Here is a 23,515-nt window from a genome sequence, read left to right as displayed (position 1 = left end):
GTCACACAGCCTTAGCAGCACCTCACATAACTACAGGCAGGGGCCCTAGGAGAGATGGCTCAAAGGTCACTGGAAGTGTCACAATCACAGGGTCTCCTGTAAGCTCTTTCTGCAGCTCTTCCTAGACAGCTGAGCGTCCCTGAATAATTTCACAGGATCAACAAAATGTTATCACCTCACTGATGAACATATCAAAATGATGCCATATATCAAAAGAGCTTTTTTACTTTGGGTAAACACTGCCAACCTGCAAAATTGGGAACTCCTCAATGTCCAGCACAAGATCAGAAAGACATGAGATCTCCTGATGATTTCAGTGTAAAAAAACCAGGTACTTAAGCTCAAGGAGCATCAGGCCTCACAACTCCTTCAAGGATGTTTAGAAAGCCAAGAATCAACTGGTAGTCAAGTCTGCCACTCATTTCCTGAACAGTTCTTAAACAACTAAATGTAACCAATATTCTGTTGTCGTCAGGGTGGCTTTGTTTAGTATCACTTCAGGGGCTGTGTCAGTCACGTCTCATCCTCAAAATAAGTGTTGTTAGATCACTGAAACACACAAAGTTCTGAGAAGAACCAGCTGGACTTTACCCACAGGAGCACTGGTGTCAAAGCCTTCACCAGCTGGGTTCCTGGAAAGCAGCGTGTCAGAACTCGCAGCAGCAGAACAAACTTATGTACTCAACAGTCATTTAATTAAGAAATCAATCACCCAGGGAAGCACAGAACACAGGCTGTGACAGAGGCTGTGTTACAGTGCTTTTCTAGTACTTTGCAGCATCAGGTGAGGTGTGTTTATCTGCATCCAGGCTGGGGGTGGCAAAACCATGTCACCAAGTTCTGTCTCTTCAGAGGCCACACCAACTCTGGCCACCACAGAATCACAATTCAGTCACAAATGCCAGCAGTGCATTCAGAATTCAGAATTCTCTTTGATCAGAGCTCAGATTTATATATAAAATCCAGTCTCTAAATTCCCCTGTTGTAGAAGAACTGTGTTTCTGCTGTAGATGACAGAATTTCTGGTTCAAGGTCTTCTCGCTTCATCTGCAATGTAGGAAAAAGGAATCAGCACCACCACAGCCTGGTAAGTGTATGGTAAGTCCTTGTTACTGCATTGCACTTTGCACAAATTCAAGTTTTGCATTCAGTATCTGGGACTTGGGACTCTGTTTATTTGGGGATTTGAGGGATTTTGTTGTTGGTTTGGGGCTCTTTTTTCTGATTCTCCAACGTTTTCTACATGTGCACACATATGAAAAGAAATACTTTTTATTTAAGAATAGTGACATTATTTCCCTTCACTATAGAATCACAGAATCATTTAGGTGTGAAAAGACCTTTAAGATCACCAAATCTACCTGTAAATCTATTTGGGTGACACCCAGGAGAACTTCTGCTGTGGGCCAAGCCATTGGGAAGCCCAAAGGGAACCAACCAGCCCTACTCTCAGTACATAATTCCTCAAAAGTCGCCTCATTTATGTTGAGTTTGCTTTGTTGTGATAAGAGATTGGAATCTAAAAAAAATATAATGCCAGGAAGTTTAGGCAAGTAAAAGAAACCACTGAAATGTGCAAGAGCCCAGTCTGTGATTTTCTAGGAATATTCACATAGTGCTGATAAAGGGGAGGAAACAAATGCAGAAAGGCTCCTCTCTCATTTGGCCTTCTCCAAAGCCCAAGGTTTTGGGGCTACATCCTCCCTTTAAAACCTGCCAGGAAGGCATTCTTTCACAGAGAACAGATTACACTTCCCAGTTCAGCAAGTGATGTCACATGTGAGCTGGTTTACCTCTCCAGTGAGCTCATGCTAACTTTGCATGAAAGAAAAAATTCTCATCTACATCCTTCTTTTCTCCTGCAGGACTGCAGTGCTGGAAGAGCCTTGGCTTAAATCTTCAAGATAGTTCTCCTGACCTTGCTTGCTTCAGACTGTTGTGAAAGTCTGATAAATCTACATTGAAAAGTGCAAATATAAATAACACACAATGCAACTCAGACCTAGAAAATCATGTGAGCCTCTTCCTGGTGCATGGGCCTTCACAAGCAGCCCCTCTGCTGCCCCATTTTAAATGCACCACATTAATCCTGTTGATTTTTTTATATGTGACCTTCAGACTGCTGGCCTTCGTTCTGAAAGGCCAATTTAATGTCACAATAATCCTAAATCAATTCCTGTGTAAGGACTTACCTCCCCACACTGTGGGAACATACTAAATGAGACTGGCAGCATCCCTGCTAGGACTGACATCGTCACAAACATTCTCACTGGACCCAAAAGACGAGGATTTTTAACAAATCTTGCTCTGTTTGAGACATTGAAAAAAAGTATGTCAGTATGTTGAAAAATAATCTGACAGTGACACAAAGAGCATTAGCTACTATTTTACTGGTTGAAATTACAGTGGAATTAGTAATAATCTAGGCTTATGGTTCCTAAAGATGTTTCCTTACTTCATTTCCTATGTTCCTATGTTACTCTGAATTTCCTGTGCTTTCCCTTTGTTTTGTGTTTGCCAGCAGCATTCTCCAAGCCCAGACTGTCAAGATTAAGAAAATAAGCAGCAAGTTCAAAGTGACAGAAAGAGAGAAGGTGCATTAGTGCTTTAAAGTGTCTCAGTTCTTTGATTAAGATTTTTCTTGCATTACCCTCTTTCCTTCCACATTTAGTTCCTGTGGGCAGTCCTACTTTGCCTTGTGCAAAAATTTATTACCTGACATATATATTTAAAATTTTATCTTACATCTGCATTTGTCTTTTGATAACAGGAGTCCCTTAAGCTAAGATATGGGATAGGGGATCAATTTAGACAATACTGACAAAGATGATTCCTACTTACAGTATTCACATGACAGAGATGATCCCTGCCAAAAGCCCAGGGCAGGCTAAGGATCCTCTCATAAAGCACACAATGTATTCTTCTTAGGATACAGGGGTTTAAAATGTTGCAAAATCAAGAACATGTTTTACAATACATGGAAAACTACTTGGAAGTTGGGATCCAGCTTTAGTAGCAAATTCAAGTGCCACATGACCTCTTCAAAAACACAAACCTAAGCTAAGTGCTGTGAACAACCTTGACACAGACACTGGAACTCAAATCAAGTTAGGGAACATAGGTGCTGGAAAACAGGCTGTCAGGAGAGCACAAACATGTTTTCTGCATTGGAGTAGAGAAAACCTCACTCCTGCAAACCCTCAAAGCATGGGTTCAGATATAACCAGATTGACTTAATGAAAAGAACCACAGTAGCTGAACACCAACTTCCCACATCATCACTTCTACCAAGGCAAGTAATACTGCAAACCCAAGAAAAAACTGGCAAATGATAACAGCCAGACCAAAAACCCTGAGAATACCCACGGACCAGGACCCCCCAGCCCTTCCCAGTGCCTCTCACCTCTGCACCAAGTACGTGAGCACTTCTGGCAGGAAGAACGTCGTCCCAAACAAGGCTGCTCTGGACAATGCTGTTTCCCTAACAGCCTTCAGGGAGAGAGCAAAACAAGTGTTGTCAAAGCAGTGCTCTGGGCAGCTTCAAACACTGCCTGCTTCCCTGAGTGCTTTTTTGTCTAACACGCTGGAGTTTAAAGCAACAGGTTAATGAGGGATAAAAACATCTATCAGAGGAATTCTTTTTAAAATGGAAACTAAGAGGCAAATGCTCTGCTTATGAGTGAGAAATTCCTTAAAAGGGAGGTGAAACTACTGATGAGTTTTCCTGCCATGATAGTAATTTTGCTGAGACTTGCTTTTTTAAAGTTGTGCTGAACTTCATACAATTGGTATACCTTCTGGGCATCCTAACTAGCCTGTGTTAAATCTTCAGTTCTCTCCAGCTGTACACAAACCCTTATGCTCATCCAGTTGTTTTCACAATACAGGGCTTTTCTCTGTGATGTGCCATCAGAAAATCAAAGAGTCTTGTTTTCTTCTGAGGTGAGCAGGGAAAGCAGAAGTGCCTGTGCCAGTGTCTCTGTGGCTCACCTCTGGCACTCAGTATATTGGTCTGGGAGGCAGGCAACCCTTGAAGACAACAAGGTTCTTGAACTTGGTTCCAGAGACCTAATCCAAGCCTGCCCAAAGATTCAGCACCTGATGGGGGATTCCTTATTCAATATATCTCTATCTTCTCTCAGCATCACATTCTGCTCTTAGCAGGGAATGAAAGGCAAGTCAAAAAAGTTCTCCACCCCCTCACCTACCTTCTCACCAGCCTTCTTAGACACTCCTACAACCTTGCCATTCCTGTCCATCACCTCTATCCCATTATCAAATTCTGGGCTTCTCACCATCGCCACAGTAAATGCACTTGTCAGACCTGCAGGGTTAAAGGGGATTTTGATTTAGTAGATCCAACAGGACTGTCTTAATAGTAACATTCATAATGATGAGTATTTTGCATTTCCAGTTCAACAATTCACGACTGAATACCTTGACAGCTTAAAATGAGACTGCCCCACAAAAAATCTACTTAGGATCTCAATCTTTGTTTCAGAAGCTTGAGTGAGATTGCAAGGCTTCAATCCTACAAGGTGCTTTTTCTTTATGGACTCAGAGCTTTAAAATCATTTCCATCCAGCTCAAACCACAAGCACTTTGTTCTTAGGAGAAAGTGGAGGGATTTCTGTTGTGGTTAGGTTTTGTTCTGCTAAACACAAAATCCAACACAGAAGACAAGACCCTGAAGAGAACAAGGTTTCAGTAAAGGAAATTCCTGCATTGAAAGGAAGGGCACAGATTGGCAAACTGACTTTGCTTCAAATAACAGATTTCTCATTTTATTAGTTTTTGGCAGGGCTGTTCAATAAAGAGATCAGTGTAACAGAGGACTCTTTCCAAATGCTGGGCTAACATTAATCAATTACCCTTGGGCTTCTCTCTACATTTAAGAAAATGGAAGCACATTGAACACCTGCTTCAAAGGAAACAAGTCAGAAACCTCTAATGAAAGTCCTCAGAAAGATCTGAGTAGACATCTCACATAACTTGAAACAGAGGAGATGATGCATTTCAATTTTATCAAATTTCCCTAAGAAAGGCAAGAAATTTCTATAATGGCAATAGAAACACAGTTAATGACACTAAATAGTTAAACTTGTCCTGGTGCAACTTCACCATGGCAGTAGAGCTGCTCCAGCAATGAACTGAGTCCCACTTCCTTGCAAGATTAATAATATTTTGCTGGAACAAGTCTCACTTCCTGCACTCCCAGAGCAATGTTGCACTCTGGTGTCACGGATGTGCCACACCAGGTCATGTCAGTGCCACTGCTACTGCCCTCCTGATCTGTCCTGGCAGCCCTGGTGCTTTCAGGTATGTGTACAAAAGTCTCAAAAGTGTCCTGCAGCTCTGAAACTAAAACCAGCAAGAATCCAGTGAGGTTAGGGACACTGCACAGTGAGCATTGAACCAAAGGACAGGGCCCAGAAAAGGCAGCCAGAGAACAAACAGTGAGACCACACCTGTGCAAGGGCAAGAAAACTCTACAGTCAGACAGGCAAATGGCCCTCAGACCAGCTGCACGATGCACAGTTTGTTTCTACTCACCAAAAAGAGGAGCAGGTAGAAGTCTTCTGACAATAAGATGAATTAATGGACTCTTCAGTGCGTAACGATTCACTAAGGTAAGAGGGAGAGCCTAAGGCATGGAGAGAAAACAGGCAGCTTGCATTAAAAAATGTGCAGCATTTCAGTATAACAGGTAAGGAAAACAAATCTGTGACTTAGGATATAGTTACCATCTATGAAAATAAACAAATGCCTTGGTTTAACATTCCAACAAAATATATGCCTTCTCTAGTTAATGAAGGTGCTTGTAATCACTCTTTTAGGTAATTATAAAAATATTATGATAAAAAAGCATTCCACATTATTCTGTAGAGGACAGCAGCAGTGTGAATTCAAAGACAGAAAAAAGAAAATAATTACCTGAGTAATATTCCTTAGACATTTGTCCAACTGCATTGTGTCACATACTACTCTCTCCCCCAAACAGGAAATCTGGTTTACTTCTGTATTTTTCCTGATTCTCTGCAGTTTCAGCCCAATTCTATATTCCATAATACACTTGATGAGCCTCAGCTATCTATCCCTCCTAGAAGGCTAATTTACCTGCATCCAGTGCAGTATTTTCATGGCTATGCTGTTCCTGGGATTTGAGCAAACACTGTCCAGTACTTATGCCTGCAGATTTCACCACTTGTTTGGAGTTAGACAGATCTCCATCACAGCACCACATCAAAAATCAGCTACAACAACTCAGTGGATTACTCTGTGCTTGTAAACACTGTCCAGTTCCTCTCATTTTCTGCTTTCTAAGCTTGCAAAATAATAAAGAAAACGCCACAAGAAGATGCATCAGAGGAAGCCAAGCAAGATAATGGCTGACAGACGATGAGAAAAAATTCTTATTCTGAACAGTTCTGTGGCAAGACATCACAGAGCAGAGCACCAGAGCACAATCCTGAAGGATGTCTGGCACTGTGGTTACCTCAGTGCCTACTCCTTCTCAGGAGAGCTTATTAGGAAAGCAATCATTGAGCAAATACTTACACCAACACAGGCTGCATAAGAAATAGCTCCCAAGCCAAGCACGATCTGCTTTTGTTGAACTGAATATTCCTAAGGAGGACAGAAAAAACACACTGCATAAGTGCATTGTAAAACACTTGTAAATCAAGTTCAAATGGGATTGTACAATTAAGATGATTACAAAAATAAAAATTGACACTTACTTCAGCCTTCGGGGTGTGATTTCCATTTACCAGGGTGAATGCTGTGGTATATGCGTGAAACACAAACTGCAGAAACAAGAGATTGTAAGAAAACATGAATTCAGGATTGAGACTAGAAGACCTGTGAAAGTAGAAGGCGAGAGGCAATTACCTGCCAAAAAAAAGAAGGCTTTGCCTGGTGCTGAACAGACGAAACAATGACCTAAGAGGAAAAAAAACACAAGAAAATGGGGTTTGATGAGTGCAGAAGTTTTTGGTGCAGAAGCACCAGGAGAACTGCTGAGGTACCACTGGCAGCAGTGTCAAAGACTCCAGTCAGTGCCCAAAGCCATCTGCCTTGGTTCTAGGCTACCACATTCTCTTGTTACAGAGGACACATGCTCATTTTTCTATTCAGTAGAAAGCACACAGACATATACAAAATGCAGACACAGAGTGGTAAAACATTATGTGCAAGAATATTGCAGCAAGGTGCTTTCTTACCCAAAAGAAAAATGCATTTGTGCCTCTGAAGGTTAAATACATGCAAATAACATAACTCAGATAACAAAAGTCTAATAAAAGAAATGATTGAGAAAGGGTCAGATTGGTTTTGCTGCAGATATGAATACCAGATCTTACTGACCTAAGATCTAAGATTTTAGGAGTTAATTCCCAGCTCCTTCTCAAATTCAGACAGTGAATAAGAACTTCAGTTTTAATAAACCACAGCCTTTCTTGAGGCCTGACCTCCCAAGCTCAAGGTGTGGAACACTTTCAAAAAGCGGAGTCAGTTAAGATAAGAAAATATTGAATAAGAGGAAGGCTGAAAATCTCCAAAGCCTCAGAGAATGATCAGTAATTAATTTAATATTAGTGGATCAACCATCTTTATTATTAATGCCAGCACTGATTCTAACCACATCTTTGAAAGAGCATTAAGCTGCAAATAGCAAAAAGCATTTCTATTCATTTTATTACTGCTCTTAATGAATTTAACAGCCATTAAAACGTTCCCTGTACTTCCTAGCAGTGGCATGTAAGTTCACGCTGTGATGTCTGTATGGAATGATAGATATCAGAATCTATATTCATAGGCCAAACCCAAAAACATCTAAATGAAAGAACACACACTTAATTACAGCTACAAATTTTATGCAACAAAATGGTGCCATTTTTGAGCACAGTAACAAGAGTTTATTTTTATATCTCTGGTAACTTATTGACAACACCATTTCCTACTTGCAAATGAACAATCTACGTAAGAAAATTTCATATTCTGGGTCTGAAACACAGAACTCCAACTCCTTCCCACTGCAGTTCCAGGTTTTTGAGGTTGAACAGAGCAAACCCAGGCCTTCCTCTCAGTGCTAAGTGTGTTCACCCTGCATCAGAAAGCTGTCCTTCACACCTGAACAATCTCTTGGAGTGCTGCTGGAGAAGAGTAACTAACAGCTTTGGACTTCCAAGTAGAGTCTTTGAGGACTCAATTTCCAGGTTACTCAGCACTTGCCATAAAACAGGTGTCTTTCAAACAGCTTGTGCTGAAAGTACAGTGAAGCAGCCCAAACCCTTCTACTCCCTCCCTCCAACCCCTGGCTATGGAGAATGGAAGCCTTGCTGGAAGCACATTGGCATCTGACATGATTACTCACCAATGGAAGAGTTATGGGCATGAAAGCTAAAAAGAAAGGAAACTTTATTTCAGTAAAAATAACATCTGTGAGTGTAGATGGATGGTCTTGAGAAGAAAATTCCCCTAACTGCCCCCCTCTTTTTCCATCTCTAATTAAAACACTGCTCACAAACCCCAGCAGTACTATAAACTTCAACCCTAAGCTTTGTCTCTCACTCTTCACTCAAGAAGCCACAATCCCTGCTCACAGTTTACAGCCAAAAAGGAGTCCTCATGAACTCCTCACCAGGGCTGCTCCAAAACCAAATAACTGAACACAAGTTCAACTCTCTATTCAAAAAGAGAGAGATGGCCACAAAGGCTGCCACAGTTTGAGTGTTCACAGGAGATACAAAGAAAATAGACTCACTATTGTTGTATCTGATTAACAACCTGGGCTGCCTTGGCTCTCTGCATAACACCCCAAGCATACTTTATCTGTCACCAGAAAGTAAATTCTTCCAGCAGCCACATCCATCAAGGGAAAAACTTAAATTATAATAGACAGTTAAATGTGGAGGGATTTGGGAACTCATTCTGCAGCGACAAGAAACAGAGACTGATCAGACTGTTTCCATCTAGATGAGCAGATTATCCTTGGGAAAAATTCCTCCACAGGACCATAGGAATAAATAAATAAATAAATCTTCAACACATAACAATGCAACTAACAGAAGCGTCTACTTGCTTTTCTATTGTCTCTATAGTATCACAGCAGCTATTTACCATGAGCTATTCCCCCCTGATGCTTCAGTCACACACAAAATTTCACTTAAGGGAACCTACCTGGAGGTCTAAACAAAACAGGGATTATCTTGTCTGTATCAGGATGTACACTAGACTTAAATAAAAACAAAAGAAAATTTAAAAAAGCAAATTAGAACACCTTTGCCATACTTGACTATGGAAAGAAAAAGTCTAAATATTTTGTAAACTTACCAGGCTTAGCAAGAAGGCTTGTTTTGTCTACAACAAGTGGAAAATTAGATTAGTAATCAGATTTCAAAAGAGACTGGGTAAAATCTTCTTTCTAAATTTATTGTATGTCTTTTCTAATCACTTCCTTTTATACAAAGTGTATATATTTATATATCCCTTTAATTATTTTTCCCTAGAATTTCTCTCCATATTCTCCCTGTTGAATACAAGGTACTCACATCCCATGGGCTGTGCAACAGCACCAAAGCACACACTATGGCAGAACAGAAGGTTAATCTAAAAAAGTTAAAACTAGTAGGTATTTTGAAATATAAACCAACAATTTAAGTAGGGCTAAACACTGACGTTAAGACTTTCACCGCAGTCCAAAATACCTGATTATTCTGTATGGGCTCACTTTGGGTCTTCTCATTGCCTTGTATTAATAACCTGGATCTTTTTATTTCATTCTGTATTTGAGGAAAAAAAAAACAAAAAACCAAAACACACAAAAAATAACTCAGATTTCAATATTTTGAGTGCAATGTATTGGTTAATAAACAGTATAAATACAAACCTAGAAGGAAATAATGCACTATTCCTCACCTGAGCAGTGAAAGCAAGAACACACACAGACACAAAACCAAATCACAAGCATAGAAACTTTTAGATTATTGGGATAATTCAACCATTGGCACAGCAGCCAGGGTCTGAGCAGGACTGCTGAAATGGTTGTGTCTAGAAATACCCCTTGGATTATGTAATCAGATATAGAAGTGTCTACACGTGTATTTCACTTTATCGTGGAATTGTGGAATACTTCGGGTTGGCAGGGACCTTAAAGCTCACCCAGTGCCACCCCTGCCATGGCAGGGACACCTTCCACTGTCCAATGTTGCTCCAAGCCCTGTCCAGCCTGGCCTTGGACACTGCCAGGGATCCAGGGGCACCACAGCTTCTCTGGGCACCCTGTGCCAGGGCCTGCCTACCCTCACAGGGAACAATTTCTCCCCAGTATCCAATCTAATCCCTGTCCTCTGTCAGTTTAAAGCCATTCCCCTTGTCCTGTCACTCCGTGCCCTTGGCCAAAGTCCCTGTTAACCTCTCTCGCAGCCCCCTTAGACACCGGAATGTTACATTCACTACATGTCTCACATATTTAATTTCCCCCGGCAGCCTCGCAGCGCCCTCACAGCGCGGCACAGCCACAGCCCTGAGCTCGCCCCTCATCTCACTCTCCCCGCGGTACTCACGGAGGACTTGAGGAGCAGCAGCGGATCCAAGGCGTCCGCCCAGAGCAGAACCCTCTGCCAGAACGACTGAGGGAGACACGTTCGAGAGAGACAAGGCGTTACTGCGGCCCTTTCCCAACCACCGCCCGTCCCCGCACGCCGCCCCTCCATCCCACTGCCCACCTGCCCCTCCCTGCCCTTGCCCACCTGCCCCTCCATGCCCTTGCCCACCTGCCCCTCCCTGCCCTTGCCCACCTGCCCCTCCATCCCACTGCCCACCTGTCCCTCCATGCCCTTGCCCACCTGTCCCTCCATGCCCTTGCCCACCTGCCCCTCCGCCCTCCACACGCGCAGGTTGGCGTCCATGGAGCCGCGGCACCGGAAGGCGCCGGCCGGGCCGGTCCGCCCGCAGCACGCTCCGCCCGCACACGGAGCCGCCGCTGGAGGAGCCGCGCTGCCGGCGGCGCAGCATGGATGTGAAAGGCCTCAGAGCCTCTTCCCTTTCCAGCCGCTGCCCCCGGGAAGGCAGAGCAAGCAGCAAGGCTGAGGAGAGCACCGCGCGTCCTCCGCGGGATGGCGGAGGGAGGACAGGCCAGGTGTCGCGGCCCCGCGGGCTCGCAGGCACAAAGCGGCCACTCGAGGTGCGGCAACACCAGGTGCATTGGAATAATTCCATGGTTGGATTACCAGAACAACCAAACACTGGGACTGAAAAGACTTGAAAGTACTGCAACCTGGAGCATTAGCAAGCAAGGCGCCACATCAGTCTCATTTCTTTTATCCCGTGTTAGGTTGGAGCATTGAGGCCCATGAGAAAGCTAACTTAGGACACAACAACCGCGTTGTCAAGGCTGTTCCCTTGTGCTTCTCTGCTCAAAGGGACAGAAAATGAAAATTAGAAACCCAGTGAGTGTTGTATTGATCTATGCAGCCCTCCAGCAGCATCCCCACGACTTTCTGTCCCTGGGCTGCTCACCATGGTGAGCACCACCAAGGTGCAAGATAGAGTTTCTGAGGCAATGCAATACATCCAACGTCTTCAAAACACAGAAACAAGACGCTTAGGGGAAAAGGGAAAGAAAAGCAAAGCACCACACCTGCTGCTAGTCCTTGTTAAGATTATTTTATTATGGCTAGAGAGATGCTACATCAGTTTCAAAGCAGTACAAGAGTCAAGCAAATTCAACTGACAGAAAACTTGCCATTAAGCTCCAGTACGTGCACTACAGGGGTTCAAGTTTTTACAGAATTGAAGTTCATGCCTGTTAGTGCTCCTGAGTAGCTGCATTGCATTTTTTTTAAATGGCACATATTTACATTCACTTCATGTTTTAGTGCATTTGCACACAAAAACATTGATTTTTAAATTATTTTTGTTACATTCATCTCTTCCTCTGCAAAATTCCTTAAAAGCAAACCATGTATCAAAATTCTATCCTGTCAGTATTGCTTCCAAATGTATTTTTTTAAACAGAATTTAACGTTGTGTAAGAAAAGGAAATGCAGAGCATTTTGTGGTCCAAAACTAGTTAAGGAAAGAGGGAAAAGCCAGTGGAAGGCAACTGTAACATGTGTACTCATCACATTCAGGATGATGATTAGCAGTCACAGAAATCCATGGAACCAAAGTTGCAGAAGATGGGGGAAAGCCTTAGTTTTTACCCTTCTTTTTAAAGCAAGACAAGACAGTCAGTAAATATTTCAGCATTTAATTTCTTCTTAAACATGAGAAAACAAGAGCTTTTATTTTTATTATTAACTTTTACAATCACAGCTGTTTTCCTAATGTGTTCAGTGTGTGGTAACTAGTTTTGTCCACATATTTGAATGTTTATTTATGCACTTTTTCAAAATATGCTTTGGAACCTTCTGGGCTTGGTTTGATCTGTCAAGAAAAGAAAGTTTAGTTATTACTTGGTACAGGTATGATAATAAAATTTCAGATTTGACATTTTATCCAAGAAAATCCATGCACACTTTATAAAAACAGTAATCTATTTCTGTTTCTGCGCTCGTGTGAAAGACAAAAGCCTAGATCATGTACAACTCCTAGCTGAAAATTTTAAGTATATAACACATTTTTCCTGCTCAATTACAAAGCCTTAAGTAAGTAAAAAATCTGAACTCAATGAATGGAGAGTGCAAGTAAAATCTGGAGTCTTAAACACAATTTGCATCTCCTAAAATGAAACCAGTGACTTTATTCACAGAAAAAATTATCAAAAAGGCTAAATTGGTCCAACCAATAAAAGCCTTGGGTTTTGACAACAGACACAGATTCACTCAAGAACTTCAATTCGAGTGGATCCCAGCCCTTCAGACATGCACAAATAGGCCAGTGTCTATATTTAGCAAGATTATATTTAGTGTTCAGCAGGCACTCACTGTTGGGGAGTCTGGAGTCCAGTTGGCCGGGCACACCTCTCCGTGTGACTCCACGAACTGGAAAGCCTTCACCAGGCGCAGTGTCTCCTCCACACTGCGCCCCACGGGCAGGTCATTGACACTCAGGTGCTTGATGACCCCGTTTGGATCAATGATGAACAGACCCCTGCAATGGAGGGGAATGGAATTTAGGGAAGGCAAATCACGTTTTGAAGCCGAACACAAGGAAGTGGATGAGTAATTTCAGAAAGGTGGCTATTCCTAGGTGCACAGATCAGTCACGAGCAGCACTACAGCATTGGGGATCTTGTTTGTTAGCAAAGTAATCAACTGCTATGGTATTGTGAAATTACAAAGTATGCATAGAGACTATTCAGTCGAGGCACATACAGCAGAGGTAGAGCTCATAGTTCCACCTGTACTTCAAAACTGAAAGCTGGCATCCTTCCCATCACTTTTTGATCAAATCTGTAGGTATTGAGTGAAGAGCTGCTTATGCATTATGCTACTAAATTAAGTCCTGTTGCATACAAATGTTTGTGAAAACCAAAGTCCCAATCTTACCGCAATAATTAACTTAATCTATCAGTAAACAAATGTCGAAAGTTCCTGATCCAAAAAGATCAGGAACTGAAGGTCTCTGGAAGACTCCTATGCAATCCACTGTTTCTCAGGGACTTCTACTGAAAAAAATACATGAAATTGCTCTTCCATGCTTTCCTTAGTGTCATGGAGTTCTCTCTTCCTCTAAAAGCAGAAGAGCTGGCTTTTCCCTGCACGCATTTTCAGAGAGGCCTGGAGCCATTCCCAGCTTCACAGCCAGAACAGCCAGGTACCCTTCTCCTAGGGTGGGATCCAGCCATCCTGCAGCAGAAATGACATCTCACAGACTTCACTTGATGCCATTTCCCCGCAGGACGGGACAGTGTAGCTTTTGTTGGTTACACTGGTAAGCTATCAGCAATCATGCCTTACCTTAGTGCTATGCCAGGTCCATCCAGCAGCACTCCATAATCACGGGAGATCTGTTTTGTGAGGTCTGACAGAATTGGAATATTCATTTTGCCCAAGCCGCCATTCTAGAGAACAGAGCAAGATTCCACTTGGTTATAAAATATTTCCTAGGATTATCCTTCCTGAGTTGCTGGATTCCATGCTCTTGAGGGTATAATAACAAAACAAAACCATGCCATTTGCTGCATGAAAGGAACCAAGTATGTGTGGTGGTGTTTAGGTTTGCTTGTTTTAAAGTAGTCAGGAACATTTGGTTTCTTTGTAAAGAGGTAACTTCTTTTGCACTGAGCATTTCAGAATTGCTTATTTTGGTGGTAAAAGTCTAGCAATGGAAACAGACATGAATTTCCAGAAAAAAATTCCTTTGTACCCTATTCAAGAGCTTTGAATAGAAAAATTTCTACTGCATATTTAAGTGTTCAGAATCAAATAGGATGAACATGTTGAGGAAGGAAGGGAAAACAAACCAGTGAACAAAGGAACTTTAGAGCACATGTCTGATGAGGAACTGAAGGAGCTGAAGGTATTTTAGCCTGGAAAAAAGGAGGCTCAGGGGTGGCCTTATCACTCTCTCCAACTACCTAAAAGTGGGTGGTATCCAGGTGGGGGTCAGCCTCTTCTCCCAGGTAACAAGGGACAGGACAAGAGGAAATGGCCTCAAATTACACCAGGGGAGGTTTACATCAGATAGCAGGAAAAATTTCTTCACAGAAAGGATTGTCACGCATTGTAACAGGCTTCCTGCGGCATGGGAAAAAAATATGTGGATGTGGCACTTGAGAACATGGCTGGTGGTGAACATGGTGGTGGTGGTGAGTTGGACTTTATGGTACTAAAAGTAATTTCCAACCTTAAAAACTCTATGATTCCAAACACAATGCTTCTACCAGCACACTAGGTATGTGTTATGCTGCTCTATTCAGTGCATGTACTTTTTTTTGCCTCCCACAAATCAATTTAAATATTATCTGGAGGGTCAAACAAGATTTCTTTTAGTTTTGCCACATACTGGAACTGCAAGAGAGATAAGCTCTCTAACCTTGAAACAAGGCTGGAGTTTGTTAGCTTTGCTATTCCTGGCATCATCAGTGAATCACTGTGTAATCTCAGCCGCTCAGACCCTGATCCTGCAAACACTTGTCTGCAACAGAGTTCCCTACGCAGAGCTTTGGGCGCAGATGTCCGAGAAACCAAGGCTTCAGCTTCTCTGGGTGTCAGTTTCCTGCCTGTGCCACCATGGAATTCTTTCCACGCTGTGCAGGGTGTTTTGAGTTGGACTTGATGATCCTTGTGGGTCCCTTCCAACTCAGAACAGTCTGTGCATCTGTAAAATATTTTGTGTACGACTGACATACCCTGAACACCTTTTGGGTAAAGTGTGAAGTCAGGCCTCAGTCACACTGCAGAGCTTTGAATAAAGCACGCAAAAAATAAATAGTCTTGATAGGCTCAGCCAAGGTGCATTAAATCCAGGAAACTCTCCTCCCTCCCCTGCATGTTCCAATAGTGCCAGAAGGCACCCAGCCTGGAGCACTACTGCACACTGCTGTCCACACAGGCTGGGACTGATGGCACAGGCACTTCTGCACCTTCCTGGGACACTTGTGGCTCTCTACAACTACCTAAATTGGGGATATGTTTTCTGTGATCAATAGCACATATTTTATATACATCTGAAAGAGGCTCCTCTCCAGTAAAAGGCTGTCTTTATTGTTTTCTTTCCCTAAAGAAAGCCAAAAACCTCCATTTGTACTGCAAGAGCAGAATCCTTTCAGCAAGTGAGTTAATGATAGCAGTGCTCCAATAAACTGGTGGTTTTTCTGCTTCCATCCTGAAGCCACTGCTGTTGGGTACTGGGTAACAGTAATGACTGGACAGCTGCTGTTCATTTTCTGTGATAGTTTCTGTGCATTATCAGCTCTCACAGGACAGTGACATGTAAACTGAGCATTTGTCTTTTGAGATAAATGTACAAGGATACAATGTAGACTATCAATGAGGCAGAACACATGTTAAAAAACCACCAAAACAAATAATTAAGAAAAAGAGAAAGAAAACAAAGATTGAAGTCAGGATTATGTCATCAAATGTAGAAGTTAATCACATACCACATAGGCAGTCTATTAAAAATCAGTGTTGGCAGAATTTCTTATTCAACTCCTCTTCTCTGGAGCTCTTGTGAAAAGAAACCAAACCAACAGAGAAAGCTTCTAAAAGGTACTTGATTCATACCTTTCGTGGTATTTTCGTCCAGGCCAGATGACAAAAATGAGAATCCACTGAAACTGCTACCAACTCACAGTTCACGTCACGAAATTCTTTTGCTTTGTCACTGAAAGCCACAATTTCTGTGGGGCAGACAAAGGTGCTGGGGGGAAGAGAGATCAGGCTGTAATAATTCTGCCATCTTCTCCAGAGAAAACTCATGTCTGTTTCTATGCATTAATGCAGCAAAGTGTTTTCTTTAGCTTGGTAATTTTAACCATGTTTCCTTGGTAGTTTTAACCATGTTTAAGCATGTTAATCCATTCTCAAGATTAGTCTCAGTCTCAAACCAACAGTCACAGCCAGTTACAGATGGCACACCAGTTACCATCTCTCAGTTCTAGACAGATTGTTTACAAAGATGGAGAAACTGCTAGAGACTCTCCAAACAGAGATATTTTGGACATTATAGCAGAGAGGAGTGGAGGTTAAACCTTCCTCCACGTGGCCACATGCACCAGGACACTCTTGGCAATTCAAGTCTTCTGGACAGGCTGAACCCCATCCTGTCATGTTTGGCCTTGGAGCTGTGTAGCTGCAGTTCTGCTGGCCCTGCTGCTTCAAGGACAGTCTCCAAGGCAGCCCAAAAATGCAAGGCAATGCCCTCACCCCTGGGATCTGACTGTAACAGGAACCACATCCAGCTCCTGAGGCAGTCCCTGCAGCTAGAAGATGCTCTCCAGCCACCCTACCCACTGCTTTAACACACAATGGCCATGTGCCCCCAGTCTTATCACTCACGCTCTAGAAACAGGCACATCTGCCCTGCAAGATCGGTCCAAATCGTGCAAAACCAGCAACGGCCTGCAGCGCTTGTGATGACCTTCAGCAGGGCAACAGGCCCATAGGGAAAGGGACAAAGCCGCACTCACAAGTCCAGGGGGTAGAAGAAGAGAACCAGGTATTTCCCCTTGAAATCATCTAGGCTCAGCTCCTTGAACTCTTCGTTAACGACGGCCGTTCCCTTGAAGAACGGGGCTTTCTGGGTCACCGCCGGGGCGAACCGCGAGGAGCCTGCGGAGGGGAGAAAGCAGAGCTGCGGGCCGGGCCCGGGGCGCTCCCGGGGCGCGTCCCCCGCCCGCCCTCCCGCACTTACCGAGGCTGAAGGGGCGGCAGGCGCAGGGCAGGGGCTGCGCCGTCCCTCTCCTCCCGGCGGCGGCAGCCACGGGCACCTGCGGGGACAGGGAGGGTGAGGGCGGCGGGCCGGGCCGGCGGGCAGGGCCGCGGGCGCTCGCTCCCGCCCTCACTCACCGCGGCGCGCAGCAGCCTCCCCAGCGCGGCGGCCATGTCGAGCGGCGGGCGGAGCGGGGTGGGAGCGGGGCGGGGAGCCGGCAGGGGCGGGGAGGGACGCACGGGCACGGAATTACAGAATGAGAGAATCGATTGCGTTGGAAAGGGCCTCTGGGACCATCGAGTCCGACCTATGGCCGAACACTACCGGCATAACCAGATCATGGCACTGAGGGCCACGTCTAGTCTTTCCTTGAACACCTCCGGGGACGGTGACTCCACCACCTCCCTGGGCAGCGCATTCCACTGTCTAATCACTGCGTCTGTGAAGAAATTCTTCCTAATGTCCAACCTAAACCTCCCCACGTGCTGCTTGAGGCCATTTCCTCTTGTCATTTGTTACCTGGGAGCAGAGCTCGACCCCTCCTGTCAGGGAGTTGTGGAGAGCCAGCAGGTCCCTCCTGAGCCTCCTCCAGGCTGAACACCCCCAGCTCCCCCAGCTATCCTCACAGAACTTGTGCTCCACACACTTCCCCAGCTCCGTTCCCTTCTCGGCCTGCTCCGGCACCTCGATGTCCTTCCAGAACGGAGGTGCCAGACCTGGACACAGCACTGGTGTGGCCTCACCAGGGCCCGGTGTCCCCAGCGCTGTGCCCCGGCTGAGCCCGCCAGGGCTGGCTGGTGTTCGCTTGGGACCTGCTTTGGTGTGCGCTGATACAGACCGGGTCGTGCCCAGAAACCTTCCAGATACATGCTTACAGTTGGCTCTGACTCTATTGAACTCACTCGGGTTACAGCTACAGAATCACAGAATATTCTGAATTGGAAGGGATCCACAAGGGTCATCAAAATCCAGCTCCTGGCCCTGCACAGAACACCCCAAGAGTCCCAGCCTGTGCCTCAGAGTGTTGTCCAAATGCTTCTTGACCTCTGTCAGGCTGGTGCTGTGCCCAATGCCCTGAGGAGCCTGTTCCAGTGCCCAACCATCGTTTGGGTGGAAAAACATTTTCTAATATCCAACCTAAACCTCACCTGACACAACTTCAGGCCATTCTCTTGGGTCCTGTCACTGTCACCACAGAGCAGAGATCAGTGTCTGCCCCTCCTCTTCCTCTCACAAGGAAGTTGTAGACTGCAATGTGTTCTCCCCTCAGTTTGCTTTTCTCCAGGCTGAACAGACCAGGTGTCTTCAGCCACTCCTCATACTGCTTTCCCTCAACACCCTTCACCATCTTCATAGCTCCTAGCCACTTTCTGTGTGCTCCTTCATCTAAACAGTTAAACCAAGTTGAACCCAGTTTCTGTTTCTCTTCTGAGTTTTAATAATTTCTGGTTTCATATATTTATTAATATCCACAGCATTTTAGAAAGGGTGGAGCTTGTGAACTAGAGAAAAGGCTCTGCTAACAGAATAAGCTTGGCCATCAGCATCTGGGGCCAAAGCCAAAGGACATAGCCAGAGCAACGTCAGCTACCCTTGGGGTGAACTTAATGAGTGCTAAATTTGCACTTCTGAACTTATTCCTGCGACTGATCCATCTGCATGGTCTAGTCACCTCTGTAATAGTGAACTCTCTGAGCCTTCAAAAGAGGGAGGGTTGTGTTCAGCCTGCCTAGGTTTGATAACTAGCTGGTATTAACTCTCTACTATGCCCAGGAGCTGTTTGGGGCAGTGTTAGTTGGTGTTGTCCAAAAGTGTGCTGAAACCTTTCTAAGCATTCAACATCATGGCCAGTTTAAGTTACTGGCACCTTCCTGTTCCACTCCTGAATTTATTAATCTAGATGTAGCCAATGACAGCTGGAAATGTGGCTCTCATAATCCTCTCAAAAAAAAAAAAAAAAATCCAGCAGAGCAGCCACAATAATGCTATCTACTCATACATGTACAGAGATACTACCTGGGCTTGTGATGAAGGTGGAGGTGCCCAGAAGGAGATGATGAATATGGAGCTGTTCTGCACAAGGCTGTAAAAGATGAGGTATTCTTATAGTCAGGGTGAGGTTAGGTGAGATGAGGTGAGGTGACAGGGAAGAAAATGTGGGCACTCTAGCATACAGATACCTCAGTATGGGGTGCACCTGCATAGTAACTGCTTCCTGCATGCACTGATTTCCTTGAATTGAAATAGACATCACTGTTGCTTTGGATTTTGAGGCTGTTCCCTTCAGGCTCAACACCTGCTAACAAGCTCTGAGTGCACAAGCACAGCGTGGGGTCAGTGAACTACCAGGATCTGAGTTAAGGAACTTCGCTGTGAGAGAGAAGTTCAGTTTAGACTCTTGCTGATGAACCAGGATGGGGATGGGGACTCTGCTGGGAAGGTCACTGCCTGAGCGAGACAGTTGGCAGAGCTACTCAGATTATTTGCATGTCTGTTGCCAAAAAATGTTGGGGCATCCTTGCTTAAAAATCCCTCAAAACATGAAAGTGGAAGTAAGTAAATTATTTGTACATTAGAACATATGTCAGTTAGAGTTCCTTTCCCTCAGCAGTGGGAGCTACATTGTGGCAGCCAGAAAAGGGCTGTTGCTCGGATTTCCTGAGGATGGCTGTCTCATCCACAGATGATTATTCACAACTTCTACGCTGATGTATTCTAAACCAATGTCCTTCCCGCCTCCCTGGAAAGTTATATTTGTTTAAAACTCTTTGTTTAAACTCTTGGCTAGCAGGTGGGGAAATATTGCTCATGCTTTGTTATGGAGGCAGCATAATTCAGCTCCTCAGACGTCTGTGCAAAAGCTTGAATTACTGCCATTTAACAGGGGGTTATTTTCCATTTTGCTTTTTGCTGAGCATCTCTGCAATCTGAAGATGGACCTTGTCACTGCCAAAGGGCACCTGATAAAAGGTGTTCCTTTTTCCTCAGCTCTGGCACAGGCTAGAACAGCTGGTAAACCAGGTTCTTATTGACATCCAAAACTCAAAATAAATCTACTGAGTGATACCATATGCACATCTTTTCCCAAATCTTGTTGGTTGTCTCCTGTGCTGTCTTTAAACCCAATTTAAAATAAGACATTTGAAGCTGGTGAAAGACTCTCCAGGGATTTCAGCAGGCTTTAAGGAGAAGTTGGTATACAAGGTGCAGAGTAGTGCATATGGCACTTGAACAGATTATAGGAGATACAAATGCCCTTTTTGGTTAGGATACTTATCTGTCTGCTCCCATTTTGTGCCTCTCTTCGATCTGGGAATAATTGACTATGTCTTTCTGGTGAAAAACTTCAAGATCAGTTGATAAGAAGTAGTAGATAATGCTTGTGTGTTGTTTCCATTATTATTTTGTAAATGTTGGATTTTTAAGAGCTCTTTGAAAGGTCATCATTAACACAACAAAACTTTAGGAGAAAGTAACTCCTTCTCTCTAAGCTTGATGAAAGGGATAAGCAAATCCCAAATCAGACCTGCTGCTGTGGATCACTGAGTGGCAAATTCTGTGCAGAGTATGGGGATATGTATGTCTGCTTCTTTAAAAAGAAAATCTGCTCATCTTCTAGAAGGTTATTTTATTCCATGTGCTCAAATGCTGTAACAACCATTTGTCCTCTACCTTGAGGAAACAGATAACAGAAAAAGAGGCTGGGAAATGGAAAAAGACAACAGAGGCGTAAACATTTTTATCTAAACCAAAGCAAAAAGTTTGGCTTAGGCTACACGATGCATCACCCCGTGACTGTTGGTAGATGGCAGCCTCTGTCCTTGCACACAGGGGCGCTGGAAAATATTCCAGCTGCCTGCAAATGCTCTCACAGGCCTCTGTGCTCCCACCTGCTGATACCCAAGCTCAGCAGGAGGAGAAAGAATTTGTCTGTTTGTAGCAATAAGTTTCAGAAGCAATTCCAGGCAAAATCCAGCTTAGAGCTAATCATGAACGGGCTTTACTGCATTAATTGAGTGTTATAACATGGATTTAGGAGATAGCTGCTGTTGGGGTATGTTTCCAGTTGATAAGTATAGGCAAAAGCCTTTTTGCCATCTGGTTCACCGTGGGTCTTATCCTGACATTTGGAGGTTGCCATGCCGAGGCCGAGCGGTTTTTCTCTGGTGGCAGGATAAAACTGGGTGTGTTGCTGCTGTGTTTCTGGCTGGAGCTGTGCTAGCCCACCCTGCCGATGACTCATCCTTAGAGTGGCTCAGAATATCACACTGTGCCTTGCTGCTTCCCTGTTCCTATTACGCTGATGCATTTGGGTCTCGCTTGGTGTTGGCGTTTCATTTTCAAACCTCGCTTTTCCCACAGAGGAAAGATGGCTGCCAGCCCTGCTTTAGCCTGATGTTCAGCACTTTGAGGTTTTTAGGAGCCTCTCCTGAATGACTTCAGATAGAAATTTAAAAGCAGAGCAACTAAACACATTAAGCACCTTAGAAAGCATATTTTTCAGAATATGAATGATTTTTGGTAGCCTGTCCTTTTTCCTTTTCCTTCCTAAATTGACTGCTTCTGCGTATGATTCAGACTGAATTTTCCTTTTTCTCCCAGCAAGTGTTGAATCAGGATCTTCAGGCCAGCAAAAGAGACCTGTTTTCCTTCCCTGCCACCCTGTCTTTGAGTCCAGGCATTTCAGCACCATTTTACCAGAGTGAATAGAGTCTGATAAGCAGTGGAACAGATTTACAGGTCTCCTGTTTCCCTCTCCTTCACTCAAAGAGAACCTGACTGTTCCATTAAATCAGGTCTGGACACAGCTTGAAATTAAAGGACTGTGTCACCACAAGAGAAAATGATTATGAATAAACCTACCTCTTCCTACATTTTTTTGGTTGGTTTTGTGAACCATTTGATCCAGGTGACACAAGAATGAAGATACTGACAGCTGTGAAGCAGTCATGAGGTAAGAGTCCAAATGCTGCAGTGGATTTTGCAAGAGCTAACTGGTGGACTTGCAGGGTCTGTGCAGTGGCACTTACTCTGGCAACACATGGGGAGCCCCATCCATGACAGGGGGCATCCATCTCAGGCCTGTGTCATACATCAGGGGTATATTCAGACCTAAAAAATGCAGTAGAAATGAGAGATGCAGTGAGGACTAATCTTGATTTTGTTTTTCAAAGTAGTGCTAGGGAGTGCTAGTGAGCACACCTCCTTCCATGTCCCAGTATGCCACATTGACTCAGATTTATAAGAAACAAGTTTTATTTTGTTAACTAACAAAAGAATCATGAAGAAAACCCTCTCCATTGCTCTTCCCAATAAACATGGAGTCCTAATCGCTGCTGTCCATGTAGATGTGTAACTAAGACACACATATCACTGCAGAGCCTCAGCAGGCTGGGAGCAGAGCTCAGATCCCCACTCCCTGCACTCAGCCACATTTAAGTGGCTGCTTCTGGTCCCCTTTAGTGCAAAGCCATGCAGCTGAGCTGGAATAACCCCCGTGGCAGCAGCACACACACTGCTGGCTGGCTGTCCCTGTTCTGTGGGAGGTGGGGAACTGTGCCTTTGGTTGCCAGGATCGTGTCGGAGCTGCGCCGCTCATGAACACTAGGTAGCTCCGTGGGATTTCCGAACTCCAGATAGATCTGTCGTAACTCTTCTGATAAATGTGTTTGCCCTTTCAGGAATTAAATATTTGAAAGCATACAGGACAACATCAGCATGCTGGAGTCATACTTTGGTCCCACAGGGCAACACTGTGGGTGACTCCACATATCTAGAAGTACACACAGATTTTAGATAAAAGAGGAGCAGTACAGCTGTTGGGTGCATGTGCTGATTTCCGGTGCAACTCGAACTTGAGACCAAGATCTGCCCTCTTCATTCAGGCACATCTGTGAAAATAACTCGCCAAACACAGTCAGTACTCCCTGTGGAGTCTCCCACAAAGGTGAATCCCTCCCCACTGGACAGCCCCATCTTGAGGTGTAGCAGACACAGTGATATCCCACTGCTCCTGCAGTGAGTGGTGCTTCACTAAATTGGCACTTAGACATGTGGATTCATTTTTCCTTTGGAGAGAGGAGTTGCTTGAAGCATTAAAAACTTTCTGTGTAATAAAAGTTCTCTTCCACCATCAGCCATGTTGTGTTGTTGGCATTTATGACCATTAGTGGGAGGCTGGGCAGGGATGTGA

At 44.2% G+C, this 23,515-nt stretch overlaps 2 protein-coding genes and 1 long non-coding RNA gene across 4 annotated transcripts; 1 reads left to right on the top strand and 2 right to left on the bottom strand.

The window, feature by feature from the left end:
* Nucleotides 1-202: 202 nt before the first annotated feature.
* Nucleotides 203-11,016, bottom strand: SFXN4 (sideroflexin 4). 2 transcript variants are annotated; one of them, XR_014853132.1, is made up of 15 exons: nt 10,872-11,016; nt 10,566-10,631; nt 9,708-9,782; nt 9,334-9,360; nt 9,181-9,235; nt 8,375-8,400; nt 6,892-6,942; nt 6,741-6,806; nt 6,559-6,627; nt 5,554-5,644; nt 4,209-4,324; nt 3,404-3,489; nt 2,193-2,307; nt 1,794-1,955; nt 203-1,047 (listed from the first exon to the last, which is right to left on the bottom strand). XR_014853132.1 is itself a non-coding variant. In XM_085064722.1 (14 exons), the coding sequence occupies exons 1-14, from the start codon at nt 10,908-10,910 to the stop codon at nt 970-972; spliced, it is 960 nt and encodes a 319-aa protein (XP_084920848.1). In that variant the 5' UTR covers nt 10,911-11,016; the 3' UTR covers nt 674-969. The 2 variants fall into 2 exon arrangements, 1 of the variants encoding a protein (XP_084920848.1); XM_085064722.1 differs by lacking the exon at nt 1,794-1,955 and having other exon boundaries at nt 674-1,047.
* Nucleotides 11,017-12,237: 1,221 nt separating this feature from the next.
* Nucleotides 12,238-17,607, bottom strand: PRDX3 (peroxiredoxin 3). Its single transcript, XM_085064719.1, has 7 exons — nt 17,460-17,607; nt 17,305-17,380; nt 17,081-17,222; nt 16,176-16,311; nt 13,905-14,008; nt 12,930-13,095; nt 12,238-12,429 (listed from the first exon to the last, which is right to left on the bottom strand). The coding sequence occupies exons 1-7, from the start codon at nt 17,493-17,495 to the stop codon at nt 12,376-12,378; spliced, it is 714 nt and encodes a 237-aa protein (XP_084920845.1). The 5' UTR covers nt 17,496-17,607; the 3' UTR covers nt 12,238-12,375.
* Nucleotides 17,608-21,494: 3,887 nt separating this feature from the next.
* LOC146435101 (uncharacterized) lies at nt 21,495-23,458 on the top strand. The gene is made up of 2 exons (XR_014853131.1): nt 21,495-22,276; nt 23,004-23,458. It is a non-coding gene; the product is annotated as an uncharacterized LOC146435101 (long non-coding RNA).
* Nucleotides 23,459-23,515: the final 57 nt, after the last annotated feature.

Source organism: Lichenostomus cassidix, chromosome 6 (genome assembly GCF_008360975.1).
Source record: "Lichenostomus cassidix isolate B80296 chromosome 6, HeHo_3.0, whole genome shotgun sequence".
Classification (NCBI taxonomy): domain Eukaryota; kingdom Metazoa; phylum Chordata; class Aves; order Passeriformes; family Meliphagidae; genus Lichenostomus; species Lichenostomus cassidix.
The sequence above is the reverse complement of the archived record's forward strand: the minus strand, read 5'-3'. Positions and strand labels throughout refer to the sequence as shown.